At 45.5% G+C, this 19,880-nt stretch overlaps 1 protein-coding gene across 3 annotated transcripts in view; it reads right to left on the bottom strand.

Annotated features, from left to right (window-relative positions):
* Positions 1-19,880, bottom strand: part of LOC126187475 (protein slit) — a 793,364-nt gene that overhangs the window by 94,151 nt on the left and 679,333 nt on the right. For all 3 annotated transcript variants that reach the window (XM_049928576.1, XM_049928578.1, XM_049928577.1), the window contains exon 8: positions 10,725-10,796. In XM_049928576.1, coding sequence (XP_049784533.1) covers positions 10,725-10,796 — 72 coding nt within the window. The remainder of the gene's footprint in view (positions 1-10,724; positions 10,797-19,880) is intronic.

Here is a 19,880-nt window from a genome sequence, read left to right as displayed (position 1 = left end):
AATGCATAAGAGTACGAGGGGGTGGAGATCTCTTCTGAACAGCACGTTGCAAGGTATCCCACATACGCTCAATGATGATCATGTTTGGGGAGTTTGGTGGGCAGCAGAAGTGTTTAAATTCAGAAGAGTGTTCCTGGAGCCAGTCAGGAGCAATTCTGGACCTATGGGATGGCGCATTGTCCTGCTTGAATTGCCCTAGTCCGTCGGAATGCACAATGGACATAAATGGTTGCAGGTGATCAGACAGGATGCTTATAGACATGTGACCTGTTGGAGTCGTATCTAGACGTATCAAGGGTCTCATATCACTCCATCTGCACACGCCCCACACCATTATAGAGCCTCCACCAGCTTCAACAGTCCCCTGCTGACACGCAGGGTCCATGGGCTCATGAGGTTGTTTTCATACCCGTACACGTCCATCCGCTCGATACAATTTGAAACGAGACTTATCCGACCAGCCAACATCTTTCTAGTCATGAACAGTCCTATGCCAGTGTTGACGGGCCCAGGCGAGGCGTAAAACTTTGTGTCATGCAGTTGTCAAAGCTGTACCAGTGGGCCTTCGGCTCCGAAAGCCCATATCGATGATTTTTCGATGAATGGTTTGCAAGCTAACCATTATTGATGGCCCAGCACTGAAATCTGCAGCAATCTGCGGAAGGGTTGCACTTCTGTCACGTTGAACGATCCTATTCAGTCGTCGTGGTCCCGTCCTTGCAGGATCTTTTTCTGGCCGCAGCGATGTCGGAGATTTGATGTTTTACCGGATTCCTGATATTCACGGTAGACTTGTGAAATGGTCGTGCAGGAAAATCTCCGTTCCATCGCTACCTCGGAGATGCTGTGTCCCACCGCCCGTGTGCCAACTATAACACCACGTTCAAACTCTCTTAAATCTTTATAACCTGCCATTGTAGCAGCAGTAACCGATCTAACAACTGCGCCAGACACTCGTTGTCTTACATGGGCGTTGCCGACTGCAGCGCCGCATTCTGACTGTTTACATATCTCTGTATTTGGATAAGCATGCCTATACCAATTTCTTTGGCGCTTCAGTGTGTAACTGCCAATTGGTAAGGAAGAACTGTCGGTTGCTACGGAACAACCGACAATTGTTACGGACTACCAGATCGGTGATAGTAAAAGGAAATGTAGAGGGCGGGACGTGTTGAGTGAAGTCTGCGCACGAACGCTCTGTATGCATTCGACAGTTCATGCAGTACTGTGTTTGATGAATATTGTTATGGAGACGATTAGCGGAATATTCCATGTTCTGCGGAAACATGACTGCAAGACATCATCTGCGTGCTTACTATCATGGACGAGCAGGTGAAAGGCTCAAGGCCAATCAAAATGTCGCTACTGTGATCACAGTAATAAGTGTGTCCAACAGAGCCATCTCGCAATTAAGAATGTAGCTGAAGGTGTAAACGCTGTCTGAAAGCACTCGTAGACGGACCACGATACCGTAAGAGGATCGATACGTAACCCTACTACCGAAAAGGAACAGCCATCTCATTCCTAGGCAGATCGCTGCCGACGTTGCAACCACTACCGGAGCACCTCTGCCAGAACCATTTTGCGGCGATTAAATCAGGCTGTATTGTATGCTTGGAAGCCTGTGAAATGCATTCTCTGTTCAATCATACCTTAGTCGAGAAAGAGTTCGTTGGTGAAGGGAGCATGTTGGCTGGGGTCAGCAACAGTGACCCAGAGTGATATTCTCCGACGAATCCGCTTTCACTGTGGAAAGTGATTCTAGCTATCAGTTAGTGTGGAGACAGAGGGGAACGCGTTACGTACCACAGAATGTTGGCGAACGTGATCAACATGACCCAGGCGTTATGCACAATGACCAAACACTGCTGCATATCTTGGCGGAAGGCACCGTTACCGTAAAGTGGTACTGCAGGGAGATTGTTGTGGATCGTGTTTAGGGGTGCGGTAGGTCCCGACTATGGACGACGATGCCCGCCCACCCAGGGCCGCTGAGGAGTCGGACACACTGGAAAGTGAAGACACCGAACGTATGGAATGGCCGTACTCCCCGGACCTAAGCCCTGTACAGCACGCCTGGGATGCTCTTGGCAAACGTGTTCCTCAACGAACACCCCTTCCTCGCACCGTGCAAGACTGACAATAACCTTGAGAGAGGGTTGGGACAATCTTGAATAGACTGGTAGCCAGTATGAGTAACACGTGCGAAACATGCATTAGTGCCCGAGGAATGCATTTTCCTTACTGAGAGTCCGATATCGATCTTTATACACTCCTGGAAATGGGAAAAAGAACACATTGACACCGGTGTGTCAGACCCACCATACTTGCTCCGGACACTGCGAGAGGGCTGTACAAGCAATGATCACACGCACGGCACAGCGGACACACCAGGAACCGCGGTGTTGGCCGTCGAATGGCGCTAGCTGCGCAGCATTTGTGCACCGCCGCCGTCAGTGTCAGCCAGTTTGCCGTGGCACACAGAGCTCCATCGCAGTCTTTAACACTGGTAGCATGCCGCGACAGCGTGGACGTGAACCGTATGTGCAGTTGACGGACTTTGAGCGAGGGCGTATAGTGGGCATGCGGGAGGCCGGGTGAGGTCTCCACAGTACATCGATGTTGTCGCCCGTGGTCGGCGGAAGGTGCACGTGCCCATCGACCTGGGACCGGACCGCAGCGACGCACGGATGCACGCCAAGACCGTAGGATCCTACGCAGTGCCGTAGGGGACCGCACCGCCACTTCCCAGCAAATTAGGGACACTGTTGCTCCTGGGGTATCGGCGAGGACCATTCGCAACCGTGTCCATGAAGCTGGGCTACGGTCCCGCACGCCGTTAGGCCGTCTTCCGCTCACGCCCCAACATCGTGCAGCCCGCCTCCAGTGGTGTCGCGACAGGCGTGAATGGAGGGACGAATGGAGACGTGTCGTCTTCAGCGATGAGAGTCGCTTCTGCCTTGGTGCCAATGATGGTCGTATGCGTGTTTGGCGCCGTGCAGGTGAGCGCCACAATCAGGACTGCATACGACCGAGGCACACAGGGCCAACACCCGGCATCATGGTGTGGGGAGCGATCTCCTACACTGGCCGTACACCACTGGTGATCGTCGAGGGGACACTGAATAGTGCACGGTACATCCAAACCGTCATCGAACCCATCGTTCTACCATTCCTAGACCGGCAAGGGAACTTGCTGTTCCAACAGGACAATGCACGTCCGCATGTATCCCGTGCCACCCAACGTGCTCTAGAAGGTGTAAGTCAACTACCCTGGCCAGCAAGATCTCCGGATCTGTCCCCCATTGAGCATGTTTGGGACTGGATGAAGCGTCGTCTCACGCGGTCTGCACGTCCAGCACGAACGCTGGTCCAACTGTGGCGCCAGGTGGAAATGGCATGGCAAGCCGTTCCACAGGACTACATCCAGCATCTCTACGATCGTCTCCATGGGAGAATAGCAGCCTGCATTGCTGCGAAAGGTGGATATACACTGTACTAGTGCCGACATTGTGCATGCTCTCGTGCCTGTGTCTATGTGCCTGTGGTTCTGTCAGTTTGATCATGTGATGTATCTGACCCCAGGAATGTGTCAATAAAGTTTCCCCTTCCTGGGACAATGAATTCACGGTGTTCTTATTTCAATTTCCAGGAGTGTATTAAGAGTCTGACCTACGTCCATTATTATTATCCGGTCTGTTATACCGTGGTCGGTTGATGAATTTTGTCTCAATTCTCAACGTTTCGTAACCATCTGCGGGAGACATCTTCAAGGGGGTCTGTAGCTGGATGGAAGGTCCAACACACCCGCTGACCCCCTTGAAGATGTCTCCCGCATACGGGGACGAAACTTTGCGAGTTGAGACAAAATTCATCAACCGACCACGGCATAACAGCCCGGATAATCATAATGGACATGACATTTCCGGCCGTGAAAGTCTACATTTTAGTCTGACCTATGTCAAACATGAACGTTACTTTATGTCTGTTACCCTGCTTTCCAATGTGGTAAAATCTGTACCATTTCTCGTCATTAATACACCACTCCACCTCTATTGCGTGTATATTGTGTCTCATGTCGTCCATCATTGCCCGTGATTATTCCTGTCCAAAAAAAGAGTCTGTTTCTTAGCAACTGTCAAGCCGTTTACTTGTTCGACTGTTTTCCTTCAGTGTGTTACTTCAGTTATTCCGAAAAGCTATTATACGAGGTGTGGCTAGAAAGAAACCGGACTAGTACTGGTGAAACAATAAAACGAATGCAATAAGGCTGAAAGTCGCGTGGCCTATCACGTGACTCTCGCTCCGCCTACTGCTCGAGTTTCATCTGCCTCCTGCACTCAGTCTGCCCCTGGCGTCTGTTTTAAGTAGTTGACGTTTTGTCTGTGCGTCGGAAAATGTTGAGTGTACAGAAAGAACAGCGTGTTAACATCAAATTTTGTTTCAAACTAGGAAAATCTGCAAGTGAAACGTTTGTAATGTTACAACAAGTGCACGGCGATGATTGTTTATCGCGAACACAAGTGTTTGAGTGGTTTAAACGATTTAAAGATGGCCGCGAAGACACCAGTGATGACACTCGCACTGGCAGACCATTGTCAGCAAAAACTGATGCAAACATTGAAAAAATCGGTAAACTTGTTCGACAAGATCACTGCTCTGCTCTGATTGTTAAACGGCGATCTTGTCGAACAAGTTTACCGATTTTTTTCAATGTTTGCATCAGTTATTGCTGACAATGGTCTGCCAGTGCGAGTGTCATCACTGGTGTCTTCGCGGCCATCTTTAAATCGTTTAAACCACTCAAACACTTGTGTTCGCGATAAACAATCATCGCTGTACACTTGTTGTAACATTACAAACGTTTCACTTGCAGATTTTCCTAGTTTGAAACAAAATTTGATGTTAACACGCTGTTCTTTCTGTACACTCAACATTTTCCGACGCACAGACAAAACGTCAACTACTTAAAACAGACGGCCACGGGCAGACTGAGTACTGGTTATGGGAAGGGCTGGTTTATGGAGAGGGTTACTTGACCCTGAGGGCGCCACTGGCGGCCGGCCTCCAGAACAGAGGGCACGCCTAATTGCCGATACGTGGCAGCCGGATCGGGTTGCGGGGGCGCGCGCAGGCTGTCGTTAGCCGGACGTGGATCACGGAAAGCCCATCTGCGCCCCGCGGCAATAACTCAGCGGTCAGCGACGCCCCTCGCCCCGCCTGGCCGACGTAGCATCTCGGGAAGTGTCGGCCGCGCTGCCCTCGCCCAGACAAATCGAGCGCTGTTCCGTCTCTGCTAACCGCTGAGAGCTGACGGGCGGTAGCGCACTGCCCGATCCACGCCAAGTATGCCAACGACTCGCTGTTGAAGAACCTCTATACTCGGTGCTCTGAAGAGCCAGTAAACATTTCAGGAAGTCCTTTTGTAGACAAACTCGAATAAAATACTCCATATAACATGTGTCCAAATTTTATTGGTTTTCGAGATACACTGAAGAGCCGAAGAAACTGGTACACCTGTGTGTGTGTGTGAATTCCTATGGGACCAAACTGCTGAGGTCATCGGTCCCTAGGTATACCTGTCTAATATCATGTAGGGCACCCGCGGACCGCGCGGGATTAGCCGAGCGGTCTGAGGCGCTGCAGTCATGGACTGTGCGGCTGGTCCCGGCGGAGGTTCGAGTCCTCCCTCTTGCATGGATGTGTGTGTTTGTCCTTAGGATAATTTAGGTTTAGTAGTGTGTAAGCTTAGGGACTGATGACCTTAGCAGTTAAGCCCATAAGATTTCACACACATTTGAACATTCTTTGGCACCCGCGGGGGCGCAAAAGTGCCGCTACACGACGTGGCATGGACTCGACTAATGTCTGAGGTAGTGCTGGAGGGAACTGACACCAGGATTCCTCCAGGGCTGCCCGTAAATCTCTTCTGAACAGCACGTTGCAAGGTATCCCAGATATGCTCAATAATGCTCACGTCTGGGGAGTTTGGAGGCCAGCGGATGTGTTTAAAATCACAAGAGTGTTCCCGGAGCCACTCTGTGGCAGTTCTGGACGTGTGAGGGGTCGCATTGTTCTGCTAGAATTGCCCAAGTCCGTCGGAATGCACAATGGACATGAATGGACACAGGTGATCAGAGAGGATGCTTACGTACGTGGCACCTGTCAGAGTCGTATCTAGACGTATCAGGGGTCCCACAGCACTTCAACTGTACACGCCCCACACCATTACAGAGCCTCCACCAGCTTGATCCCCTGGTGACACGCAGGGTCCATGGATTCATCAGGTTGTCTCCATACCCGTACACGTCCATGTGCTCGATACAATTTGAAACGTGACTCGTCTGACCACGCAACATGTTTCCAGACATCAACAGTCCAGTGTCGGTGTTGACGGGCCCAGGCGAGGCGTAAAGCTTTGTGTCGTGCAGCCATCAAGGATACACGAGTGGATCTTCGTCTCCAAAAGCCCACATCGATGATGTTTCGTTGAATGTTCGCACGCTGACACTTGTTGACGGCCCAGCACTGAAACCCGCAGCAATTTGCGAAAGGGTTGCACTTCTGTCACGCTGAACGACCCTATTCAGTCGTCGGCCGTCCAGTTCTTGCAGGATTTTTTTCGGCCGCTGCGATGTCAGAGATTTGTTTTACCGGATTCCTCATACTCACGGTACACCCGGGAAATGGTCGTACGAAAAAATCCCCACTTCATCGCTACCTCGAAGATGCTGTGTCCCATCGCTCGTACGCCGACTATAGCACCACGTTGAAACTAAAATCTTGATAACGTGCAGCAGTAACCGATCTAACAACTGCGTCAGACACTTGTCGTACATAGGCGTTGCCGACCGCAGTGCCGTATTCTGCCTGCTTACATATGAATTTGAATACGCATGCCTATACCAGTTCCTTTGGCGGTTCAGTGTACATTTGGTTACCGAGATAAGTTTTCATTCCCGTCTCCAGATTCTAAGGACTAATTTACTGATTGTCTTTTTTATTTTGAAGTTTAAATTGTAAAACTGTTCATACACAGTCCAGTCACGTTAATGTCACCACCAGCTAAAATCCTGAATAACCCCCTTTTCCAACGCAGACCATTGCGAGAGCTGCAGGAAGAGAGTCAGCGAGGTCCTGAAGACACTGTCAGGCATGTCGAGCCATGCCGATTACAGTACCGTAAGAGAGAGCAAACTTACGCGGAGCTGGACCGAGGCTGGAGTCGACGGACGCGGATTCGGCGCCCAGATCGTCTGACTGAGAACTCTGCCAAAATGCGGATTCTAGGGGTTTTAAAGAGTCGCGTGGGGGCACTGTTTTTTCCACTTAAATCCACCAGCCAATCTCGTAGATCTCTTGCAGGTGCCTGCCAATCATGATTTAGTTAGGTCCCCTCTACTGCTCCTAAGGCGGGGATGTTAATGCAGTTGCACTAAGTCCGTATTTGGTATCAACATTTTTGAGCTGAAATCTAAACGTAACTGCACTGCCAAGTAAGGCTTGCAACATTATTGTTATACGTCATTTAGCCCCGCCCCTCGGGCTCCCCGGAGTAGGGACTGCTAGGTCAACAGTTTTTGCAGTTTTCGCTCTCTTTCTAGCCCTTGTGAGTCTACTGACGTTGCTGTTCTCAAGGCTGGTTTCAAGCTGGCTTTATACGCTAGTACGTGCCTGTTGGTTACAGAGTTCTACGGTGGCAACCTACTACAGCGTCTAGACGACATATGAAGTTACATACTAATTCCTTGATGAGTAACTAACGCCCTGGGACCGCGTCTGGGGGCATCTGCATTTTCGCAAGGCTCTTCCCTTACGGTTTACTTCATGTAACAATATCCCTCCTAGTTTAGTCTGCCCTCAGCATCGTCTCTGCTTCCGCGCCTTGGAACGCCTGTCCTCCTTTCTTACAGCTTCAAGATAACACTACAGTACCAGGGAATAATCAATATATTACAATACCATCCAGTGATAGTGCTGTCATTTGCACGTTGACGTCGAACATAAGACCGTATAGAAAGAATATAAGGCAGGAATGTAGTGTCGCGTGCCTACTGTTCAGACTATACATCGAAGAAGCATTAACAGAAACAAAAGAAAGTTTCAGGAGCTAGATTAAAAGTGATAGGATATCGGTGATAATATTCGGTAGTAGTTACTCTCCGTGAAACCGAAGAAAAAATTGTAGGGCGTGTTTAATAGAATTAACAGTCAAATCAGCACACGCTGTGGATTGAGACTGAAAAAGGCGAAAGTAATGAGGAGTAGCAGAAGTGACATTAGCGACAAACTCAACATAAAACATGGGGACTGTGGGGTCCTGGCCACTCGTCCAGTACATGGTGCCTAATGGATGCTGTGTTCTCGGAATGCTATACAACAATTCAAGCAAAAAACATTAGTAGTTTTATTTCAAATAATAATAATGACAATACTTGTATTTACGACAAGTGTCGCAAGCGATGGGCGACATGGAAACAGTAATGTTCTTCGCTATAGACAATGTCCAAACAAGCAAGGTATTCTTTCTTTCTTTTGCTTGTGCCGTTTTTCCCGCGGATACGCAGGGTCGGCATGGTTAATCGGATGTGGCAATGTTAGTTGAAGGGGTGGCCGGACGCCCTTCCTGCCTCCAACCCGTACCCCCCGGGAAGGAATTAGTGGACCCCAACGGTCTGCGACTAGTGCAAGCCATGCAATAGTGCGAAAGTGTTCACATGTCTGCAAGCCGTGTAACTGAGGCGGTACGTGGGAACCAGCACGTATTCACCTCGGGGGATGTGGAAAACCGCCTAAAACCACATCCAGGCTGGCTGGCACACTGGCCCTCGTCGTTAATCCGCCAGGCGGATTCGATCCGGGGCCGGCGCGCCTACCCGAGTCCAGGAAGCAGCGCGTTAGCGCTCGGCTAACCTGGCGGGTTCCAAACAAGCAAGGTATCTGGATCAGTAATAACTGTTCTGCGAGTGTCGGTCAACAACTGAGCGAATTCTGAGCCGATACTGTGCGGCCGAGGCTGGCACGAGCGGCGCTTATATTCTCCTCTTGTAGAGGCCGCCCCTGCCGTGGTGGGGTAGTAACCAGCGCACCATTGGCCGACGTCGTTTCACCTCCTTCTTTTCTCTTGCGTTCATCATCTTCTTTCCGGCGCTTGTAGTTACGCCAGAACAGAGACGACGAACTAATAAATGAAGTTAACGTATTTGCCACCTCCCAAGCAAAATAATAACTCATGGAAGGACATAAGAAGCAGAGTAGCAAAGGAAGAAAAGGAATTCCTGATCAAAAGAAGACTACTGGTATCAAATATCGGCCTTAACTGAAATTAGTGGGAATGTACGTTTGGAGCACAGCATTGTACGGAAGTGGATCATGGACTGTGGGAAAAAGGAAAAGAAGAGAATCGAAAATTTGAGATGTGGTGCTATAGAAATGTTTGAAACTGAGTATCTCCATAGAATCGCCGAGGAGAGAAACCTATGGGGAATATTGCCAAGAAAGACAGGATGATACGAAATATGTTAAAACACCACTCGAGGGAGCTGAGAACGGTAAAAAATTTGAAGAAGACGGAGATTGGAATATTTGAAACAAATAATTAAGACCGTTGGATTCCTAAACTGAGCTGAAGAGGTTAACACAGGGGAGGAATTGGTGGCGGGTCGCATTAGGCCAATCAGAAAACTGACGACAAAATGAAACACAATTTTTGCTGTTATTACGTATAGCTCGACTAGCAAAAACTCAAGACTGATAAATTTACTTAAGCTGCCTTTCACGAATAATGACTCTCTCCATCAGGAAACTGAAATTAAATTTTGAGCAACTAATTACTTGTACCGTGTGTCTAAATGATGATTCCGTAATGATGTTACGAACTTTCAGGGACCGATCTGAGCTAAAGGACCCTGATCCGGAAACGACCGGGTCAAAATTTATGAGCGAAAATCGTTCTGATCCCTCTGATAGTGGAATACGTGTATCGATACTGTTGTTGTTAAAGTTGTAGTAGGGTAGGCAACTTTCACAGATGGTAACATGGACCTAAACGACTTGTCCGTCTTGTCTATTGTGAAACACACTTCTGCAGAAGAAGTGACCATAGCTCTTAAGACATGCATTTTAGAGCACGTGTTTACTACACATTTTTCTCTTGTTTTGATCCATAGTGGCACTTCTGAAAGTCCTTTACCCTACACCTTAGGAACAGCAATACCGCTGCGTGTACTCCACTGTCGAAGGAATAAGAACGATTTTCGCTTGTAAATTTCGACTCCGTCCCTTCCGGACCATGGTCTGTTAACTCAAATTGATACATTTGCCGTTCTCCACGATTCCTGAAAGTTTGTACCATCATCACGGAATCAACCTGCACATTGAAACTAACCATGTGATCAGTGTGTACCTATCGGTTGTAGGAAGAGGAAGGCCAACACTGTTAGGTTGTTAAAATCGCTCGCATTACAGAAAAACAGAACTGATAGGCATCAGAATGGAGCACATAAGAATCTCACACCCAATGCGCTATTACATAAGACTGTGAACAGGCGCTTTCAATCCACTGCATACTTTTGCATGGTAATCTGTACTACATTTGATCTTGTATAAAATACGGAAAACCATCTAGGAGTAGAAAAATACTCAGGTAAAATTTCAAAGTTGGTGCAGAGAACAAGCAGCAGCAGCAGCAGTAAGCAGGGCGAGCGCTAGCTGTCGATACTTACATGCGACTCAGCCTTTTGTAGGGTGCGAATGCCTTGTGTGGGATATCCGTGATGGCATTCTGCTCCAGCCGCCTGCGGACAGAGGTATGCAATCAATTTTCACACTTCAAAGTATTTTTATACCAGAATGATTTTTTACTCTGAAACTTCCTGGTGGATTACAACTGTTAAATTTGGAAGGTAGGATATGAAGTACTGGCGGAAGTAAAACTGTGAGGGTGGATCGTGGTACTTGCTTGGATAGTTCAATCGGTAGAGCACTTACCCGCGAAAGGCAAAGGTCCCATGTTCGAGTGCCCGTCCGGCATGCAGTTCGAATCTGCCAGGAAATTTCATACAATTTGACTTACCTGCTTCACCTTCCGAGATGTTTCTATGGAAGGAATATACGTAAAAGCAAAATACTTCTCAATGTTACCACTGATCTGTTATTCATTTCTGAGAACATATGGGTGACAAGCAACATAATCAGTTTCTAGTCTACTAGCCAATATTAATTTATGTTTACTTCCAAGTAATTATACAGGGTGGTCCATTAATAGTGACCGGGACAAATATCTCACGAAATAAGCATCAAACGAAAAAACTACAAAGAACGAAACTTGTCTAGCTTGAAGGGGGAAACCCGATGGCGCTATGGTTGGCCCGCTAGATGGCGCTGCCATAGGTCAAACGGATATCAACTGCGTTTTTTTAAAAATAGGAACCACCATTTTTATTACATATTCGTGTAGTACGTAAGGAAATATGAATGTTTTAGTTGGACCACTTTTTTCACTTTGTGACGGATGGCGCTGTAATAGTCACAAACATATGGCTCACAATTTTAGACGAACAGTTGGTAACAGGTAGGTTTTTTAAATTAAACGTAGGTACGTTTGAACATTTTATTTCAGTTGTTCCAATGTGATACATGTACCTTTGTGAACCTACCATTTCTGAGAACGCATGCTGTTACAGCGTGATTACCTGAAAATACAACATTAATGCAATAAATGGTCAAAATGATGTCCGTCAACCTCAGTGCATTTGGCAATACGTGTAACGACATTCCTCCACGATGGCTGCGACAAGTGGAACATCAGCGACCTTGGCGGGTTAATGTATGGTGTGACATTATGGGAGGAATTATAGTTGGCCCCCATTTTATCGATGGCAGTCTAAATGGTGCAATGTATGCTGATTTCCTACGTAATGTTCTACCGATGTTACTACAAGATGATTCACTGCATGACAGAATGGCGATGTACTTCCAACATGATGGAAGTCCGGCACATAGCTCGCGTGCAGTTGAAGCGGTATTAAATAGCATATTTCATGACAGGTGGATTGGTCGTCGAAGCACCATACCATGGCCCGCAAGTTCACCGGATCTGACGTCCCCGTATTTCTTTCTGTGGGGAAAGTTGAAGGATATTTGCTATCGTGATCCACCGACAACGCCTGACAATATGCGTCAGCGCATTGTTAATGCATGTGCGAACATTATGGAAGGCGAACTACTCGCTGTTGAGAAGATTGTGAAGGTGGTTCGATGAACCCTCTGCCAGGCACTTAAATGTGATTTGCAGAGTATCCATGTAGATTTAGATGTGATAACGAATATATGTAAATTTTTTCACAGAATTAGTCAAGGGGATTACCATGTATCAATGCCAGTGTAATCAAACAGGTAAGAAACACTATTTTAAGAAGGCGATGCTTTACAACCTCGAGGAACTGTTGAAAACTCAAAACTTCACACAGCTATATTACTCCAAAATTTATTACGTATCCGGTTTCAGTCGTTAACATGCCATCTTCTGGTATGCTACGATTGTGAGTTCTATCACATCTGATTATGCCGTCAAAATAAAGCTGAAGATTGTTAACGACTGAAACAGATTGTAGATAAATTTCGGAAAAATATAGCTGTGTGCAATTTTGTGTTTTCGAGCTGAGAAATATGCTACACGTCGTGAAACTGCTTTATGGAGTTGATGAAGGCTTTCAAAACCTTAAGAAGAGTGCACAACATAGAACTAGAGATGCGTGGAATTTAATAAGACTGCCTCCTGAACCAGCAGTACAACAAGACAGAAACTGTCCTCAGGGTGTTGAACGAAGAAATAGATCGACAGGACATCTACAAGATTTAGGAGATCAACAAGGATATATCGAAGCGTGGTACGTTACAGCCCATCGTCGATATAACTGGGGAAGAAATGTCTATCAAAAGCTCCAGAAACTTTTGTACAGAAGTGCCATGACTGTCAGTTTTATATAGTTCAATTCTTTTATCTTGGCGGTTCGCGCATGCCCGCCCAGACGTGGGGGATTGCTGCATTGCCAGTTGTACGCGCCAAGAGAAGCAGCGCCATAGTATAGGTCGCAAACTTACGTTTAGGGGAGAGCGCGCAGTTTATGAAGTAAAGCCACCACGGCCGCATTAACCCTTTCGCTGCTACAGAGACGTGCTCCCCGCATTCTGTGATGTGCGCGATTTTGTCATCACTGCACTGCTCGCCTGTGCAGAAACATGGTGTTTCGACTGCTTTGACACACTTTATCATTCGATTTCACAAAAACTATTTGGTCCAAAAATTTTATTTTTACACATCTTCTTGACTGATACCTTCCCCCCATATATGACTTAATTTTGTTTCGATGTTCAACGCAGTTATTGTGCAGCATTAGATGTAGTAAACCATTGCACGAAATTTTGAAGAGTTTGCAGAGGTACAAATCCATAGCGTATACTTTCTGTATGGTCGACTTTAGTTGCCAGTAGAAATTTCAAACAATTACATTCAAACAAATAAAATTCGTGAAGTAAGACACTTCGATATTGTTTTTAAATCAAGAAAATATCAAGCACCGAGCAAGGTTTGAACTCAGAAGCTTTTACTTAGCAGCCATACACTTTAACCATTATGCTAACACAGCTCATTGTTCCATCTATCTCCCGGAGGACTACAAAATATCACGCAAAATACCGACACACACTGTTGGTATGATCATGAATTACTCACGTTTCGTCGAATTACAATAGCAAATAAACAATTACCGCTGTTCTTTATTGCGAAAAATCGGTTGGTGAGAATGATACAACCGCCTTTCCTTGCTATCGCCTGAAGTAGGAGGCTTATTGCTTGTTTGGTTTAAATAATTAATAGAATATGAAGCAATTGGTATAAAGAATGCTTTTTCCAAACTTTCTATAAAAGAAAGTCTGCTATCAAGACATTGCTTTTGTTCAATTACTTTATTTATGACTGAACATTTCTTAAACTGAAGACACTCGTCCGTGCTCTGCACTGCAGTCGAGCTCTGGCAACGTCGTTCTCTCTTCATTGGCTGTGTTTTGTGACGTCAGATGCGCAGAACGAACCTAAACTCGGCCGCCGTCATAAATGACGCGCACTTTACTCAGTTGTTACGTCCGCTTGCGTTGCAGTATCGTTGTGCTTATTTAATGATTTGTGTACTGAGTTAATAAACGTGTGTATTATTACACCTAATGTGGCCTATAACCGGAAAAATATGAGTAAGGAACACGCTAGGTTGAAATGTCTTCAGCTAGAGGGAATCCCCGCTGGCACAGCGCGTGCTGCGGGACTTCCCCGCGTTTCGCGGCGTTGCCGAAGCTCGGGACCGAACGCCATCTGCGGGCGGTGCGCCTAACTATATTTTAGGAGAGTTAAGGGCTGCTCCACGGAGCGGGTGGCCGTCCTTCCAAATGAGATTAGCATCTCGTCCGGCTGGCCGGACGCCCGCCGAGATTTAATTTTATTGGGCGCTGAAGGAGCTCGGATGGCCCGTGTTTCACAGTCGGGAATGTTAACTCCGCTCCGACCGGACACTCCTGCCTCACCGCGGCAATCACTGTCAGCGCACGACCGCTATATTTCCCAGACTCTCCTCTAAACTCCTCAGTGTTTTGACTGCGCTACCTTCAAATGCGCCGTACGTTGCGGTGCGATGCCGTAACTTTCCCAGAACGGCAGCGACGTTTCGAGGTGTTATCTTTCCGCGATCACAGCTGAGAATCCTTATAAGATATGCCTCACACTATGGTTCCCAGCAGATCTTCGAAATACATCGCTTCGGAAGCCTCAGAAATTGTCGTGTTCCTTCGTGCTCTCTGAAATGCTAAAAAAAGAGTATTTCAGTTAAAACTTCCGGGATGAGAGCCCGGTTGCCAGTTGCCGACATTACGTGTGAAGATACTGCTAATTCAGTGATAACTTTTTAGAAATAGACTGTGGCCTCTCAGACCTTTTAATTGAAGTAAACATTGGCCTTAAAATATTTTCATTTAAATATTTTTTGTATACTTTATTCTTCTGCCTCATTTGCGCATTTTTTTACGATATGACTAGTTTCGATCAAACTTAATCATTTTCAGGTCTATGTAGTTGCGTAAAAAAAAAAAATGTGCAACTGAGACGAAAAAGCAAATGATCTATAAAATATTTAAATTTCAACACAGTTGGTGAATTATCCTGCGAAGAACATGTCGACTGCAGTGACTGTCTTCATTCTTTTGTACGTAAGTATTGCAAATTACTTCCCCAGTCCTGCAACCATACGAGATAATGGGGCTTTAGTAATTGTCTAAATTGTATCCAGAAACGCCTAGGGGAAACGTGGACTATTTGAAAACATAGGAACTATAAGAGATGCAAATTCAGACCTCTCTTTCTGAAGCGACTGAGATAATACAGAACACTTTGATAAGAGGTTGCAGCCTATCAAAGGTTTGTGCAGATTTATATAGGCTCCTATGAGGCTGCTGCTGGCTAGTCCGCGAGTGGTGAGACTCAACAAGTACACCGTGTAGACATTATACATTTAATCACCTAAGTTGTGATGCTTGTGAAAGTGATTTGGTTTTGGTAGATATCACCTAAAAAGGGAAATCTTTAAGAACAACTGTTTCTTCACTTGCACAGTATAACTAAACTTCTGATGTTTCTGGAACGGAAAGATTAGAATCAGCGTGTTTTAGCAGCATTGACTTATGGAAATCAGATATTGAGGATAATATTTTGAAAAGGAAACAGATGGTTTCCTTGTCAGAAATGGACTGTCACGCAAAACTGTGGACTTTTATCTCTGACGCCAGTATATTGTAGAATTTTGGAGCATGTGTATTAAGGCGTTTCTGGAGGCCGAAGATTCCATTGCAGGATTCAATATGGATTCTGAAAACAACGATCCCGTGAAACCCAGCTCATTCAGTTAGTTATTGAGACTCAGAAAGCAGCAGAAACGTGCGCCTCGGTAGATTTCGTTTTCCTTGAATTCAAGAAAGCGTTTGATACAGTTCTGCACTGTCGCGTGATGAACGAAATAAGAGCATATGGACTGCCAGACGAACTGTGTGATTGGGTCGACGAGTTTCTAGCAAACAGAACACAGTGTAGCATTGTCAAAAGAAATCTTCAAGAGTGTTACAGGACTATTACTTTTACAATATCTATAAATAACCAAGTCCATAACGTAGGAAGTTCCGTGACAGTTTTTGTGTGTGATTCTGTTGTACAACAGAGAAGTCTCAACACTTGAAAATTGTACCTAAATGAAGGAACACTTGCAGAAGATCAATGCTTAGCGGAGAAACTGGCAATTGACCCACAATAAAAACAAATGTAGCGTATTGTGCATACATCGCCACGAAGATCCATTATTGTGCGATTAGGTGATTACAGAAAGAAACACTGCAAGCAATAACATCCATAAAATGTCTAGGAGTAAGCACAAAGCATACAGAGTGACAAAGTGAAACGATCACATGCAACTACGCAGATGTCAGACTGAAATCCATCAGGAGAATCGTCGGAAGTTTAGTCCACCCACAAATGAAGTAGACCTCGGGTAACATGTGGGGTCACCTGTGCAGAAATGCATTTTTTATGTAATACTGCTGAACAGGTTGTCAAGGCGTGGACACACAATGTCCACGAGACTCCTGCACTATTTCTACATTTTAAACATAATAGAACATGAAGTCTCCTATGCTACATCTTTTACCCCTTTTTTTGTTTATATTTCCTTTCGGCAGAACATGACTAGACTTGTTTTGGTTTGGTTGATTCTTTCTTTATGCAACAACATTTTTCGGTAATGTAGTAAGAAACTACTGACTTCGAAGGTGTGTTTATATACATTGCCAGAAAAAATTTAGTACACCGTTTTACAGGTTTCTATTTCACTCAATTAGTTTCGCGGTATTAGAGTCATATCTCGAGGTACACAGACTTATTTCATGATTTATTCCAAACGATAATGAGTTGATGACCCAACAATCTTTGCCCAATTGTGATAAAACTGTTTAACCGTCAAGATATTGGTAGTCCGATTTAAAATAGGGCAGAATGCAGGGAGTGTCATCCCGATACAGGAAAACTAAGGCTTAACGCCGTCATGACAACATGGTGTTCGCAGTGACCACTTATACGAAGTTATAGTGGTACACACTGCACACTCCGTGGCTTGTGGAACACAGATGTAGGTCTTTGATGCAGGACGGATGCATATTGAGATTCTGTATGAGAGACGGAAAAACAAGTGCGTCAGGGAACAGACTGAGGTGGAGGTCGTAATTAAATCTGTAATGAAATGGAGGTACTCTTTTTACCCAGGTGAAAGTGTGTTCGATGCGTAGTAAGAGTTATTTCCCGGGTCGAAAAAGATAAGAAAACGGTTGGTAGTCGACGGCCTGATGAAAGGTGGGGAGATTACGTTCGCACACATATAAGAGGCACATGGGAGCTGAAGACTATTAAGGCAGGGCTGGGCAAATGCAAGAGCATGGGCACAGGCGTCCCAGAGGCTCACATAGCCTGCGCCACCCCCACGTACGCTCTCTCTCTCTCTCTCTCTCTCTCTCTCTCTCTATGAATGCTGAGCTCCCCCTCCATCACACTAACCGTTCTAGCAGAGCCCATCTCAAGTACACGTGCTTGCCTAATCGGCCGCTTGACCTTGTTAGTATTCGCTATGTCAAACTCTTATTTTTCCTAATAACACAGAATTACAGAGAAGAAAATGGCCTCAAACCGAAAATCCAATGAAACTTTACGCTTCAATCCAGAATGAGAAAAAATTACTTTTTCATTGAAACACAACGGTATATCTAGTGATGTAAAACCATAGGAGTAAAAGAAGTATACTTAAGCGACGTTCCCCACTGCTTTGTAAGAAATTAATCATCAATTTGAATACTGAAGAAAAGAAAGCGACTTCTCGAGAAAAAAAAAACAAGTAAAAAGACATATGTCCTTTTTTTGGAAATTACTACTGTCATTAAGGATCCATTGCCCTCAATTTTACTCCGCCATTGTAACGTATTTACAAGAAAAAATCTTGCGAAGCTCAATGATGCTGCAACGAAATTGAGCTATTACATAGATCTCGAAACAGTGAAAGTAGCAGGTCCTTCCCGCGATAGAGAATTTGTGAAATAATTGCTTTCTGTCAGCGCAATCATTTTATGCCCAGTGATAATCCCCCTTTTCGAAATAGTTCTCCTTTCAATGAGAGGAGTTCGTAGACATACTGAATAAATGGTGAACGACGTGGAAGAAACGGTCCGGCACACAGATTTAATCTGCCCGGTAGTTTCTGTACAGGGTTATTCAGAAAAATCCTGTGGTTTCAGAAGACAACTGCGCGAAAGAGGTAAATATTCGTCGTTTTTTCTCTTGGTGTTTGGATGAAAGCACTGATTTATGTCGCTCAAAATTGGCATGTTTATGAGAGACGCTGACGCGGAGCTGAATATGAAGGAGAAAGTCCTTGATTTGGTCACACTATTTGACAGAACCCGAATTTAATTTTCCGTCTGAAGTTTAACTATTAAACAGCCTGTGCAGTTTGTAAGCGTACCGCTCACCTTAGCCATGGATGCGGTGCACCGTTTCTTCCGGTTCTCTTGGAACTGCAGCACGGGTAGTGCGTATGATAGACACTGTGTGATGTTTAGCGTGGAGTCTGTCTAGTCTGGGGCGGGAGTGTGGACGCGGGAGGCCGGGATGCGTTACAGACATCAAGGTGGTAACACAGAGGCGAAACAATGTCGCGAGTGATTTACTCAGAATGTATCTTACATTGCTTATGTCATTTGTTTAAAATTTTAATAGTTTTCGTCGGAAGACAAAATAAATATACTACTTGCTGGTTACCGGTTCCAGCTGATTAACAACCATCCGGAGGTCGGGGTAAAAACAGTAAAGGGAGACCAAGAGATGAATACAGTGAGAGTCGGCGATACTCTCTTAGGATGTAAAGGTTGGCTACAGCGCGCATACACAAGCTCTGGAATTTAAGATATTGTTGTCGCGCTTCGCAGCGCACGGATTAACTAGTGGCAGTTTTGAAGCCAGTGTAGGAGCCCGCCTGCTGTGGTGCGCACGTGTGTTGGGCGAGGGGACGTCGCCGAGCAGCCGTACTGCTGTGTCCGCCAGCAGCGACACAGGATTTGGTATTTAGTTGATATTTTTTTTATAATTTGCAGCGCGCTTATTAATTTAAAGAAAAGTGTTTGTGTATGTGCGTAGCAGCAGACGGTAATTTTGATAATGATAGGAGTTGAATTCTTAAGGGAAACAATTGTTAGATTAAGTATTGATTTTTGTCATTGATTTCTTTTGTAATTGCCAGGGAATTGTTTCAGTATGTATTTAATTGAGAAGTCTTTCAGTCTGTCTCAAGAGTCTGATTAATTTGTAATATTGCTTTAATGCCACTGGAGGCAGATTTACATACGAAGCGATTGTTCAAAGAGCTTCTAGCGTTTTGTTAATTGAATGAGAAAGAATCGCTTTCAGAATATATTTTTTTTAAGAAAAAGGTATTAGATTTGCCAAACCCTTTCTCTTGAATTATATGTCGTTGTAGTAAGCAGCAGCAGCCGCAGCAGCAGCAGGAGCCGCCATACAGAACATGCATTGCACTCAGCATGAATAATAGGTTTTTTAATGTTTTTGTTAAATAATGGAATGCAGCAGATCAAGCAGTGGCAGCAGAAAGACCAAGTAAGTTATTTCTACATCTACATCTACATCCATACTCCGCAAGCCACCTGACGGTGTGTGGCGGAGGGTACCTTGAGCACCTCTATCGGTTCTCCCTTTTATTCCAGTCTCGTATTGTTCATGGAAAGAAGGATTG

This window comes from Schistocerca cancellata, chromosome 5, assembly GCF_023864275.1.
Source record: "Schistocerca cancellata isolate TAMUIC-IGC-003103 chromosome 5, iqSchCanc2.1, whole genome shotgun sequence".
In the NCBI taxonomy this organism is placed as follows: Eukaryota; Metazoa; Arthropoda; class Insecta; order Orthoptera; family Acrididae; genus Schistocerca; species Schistocerca cancellata.
This window is presented reverse-complemented; position numbering and strand designations above follow the sequence as displayed.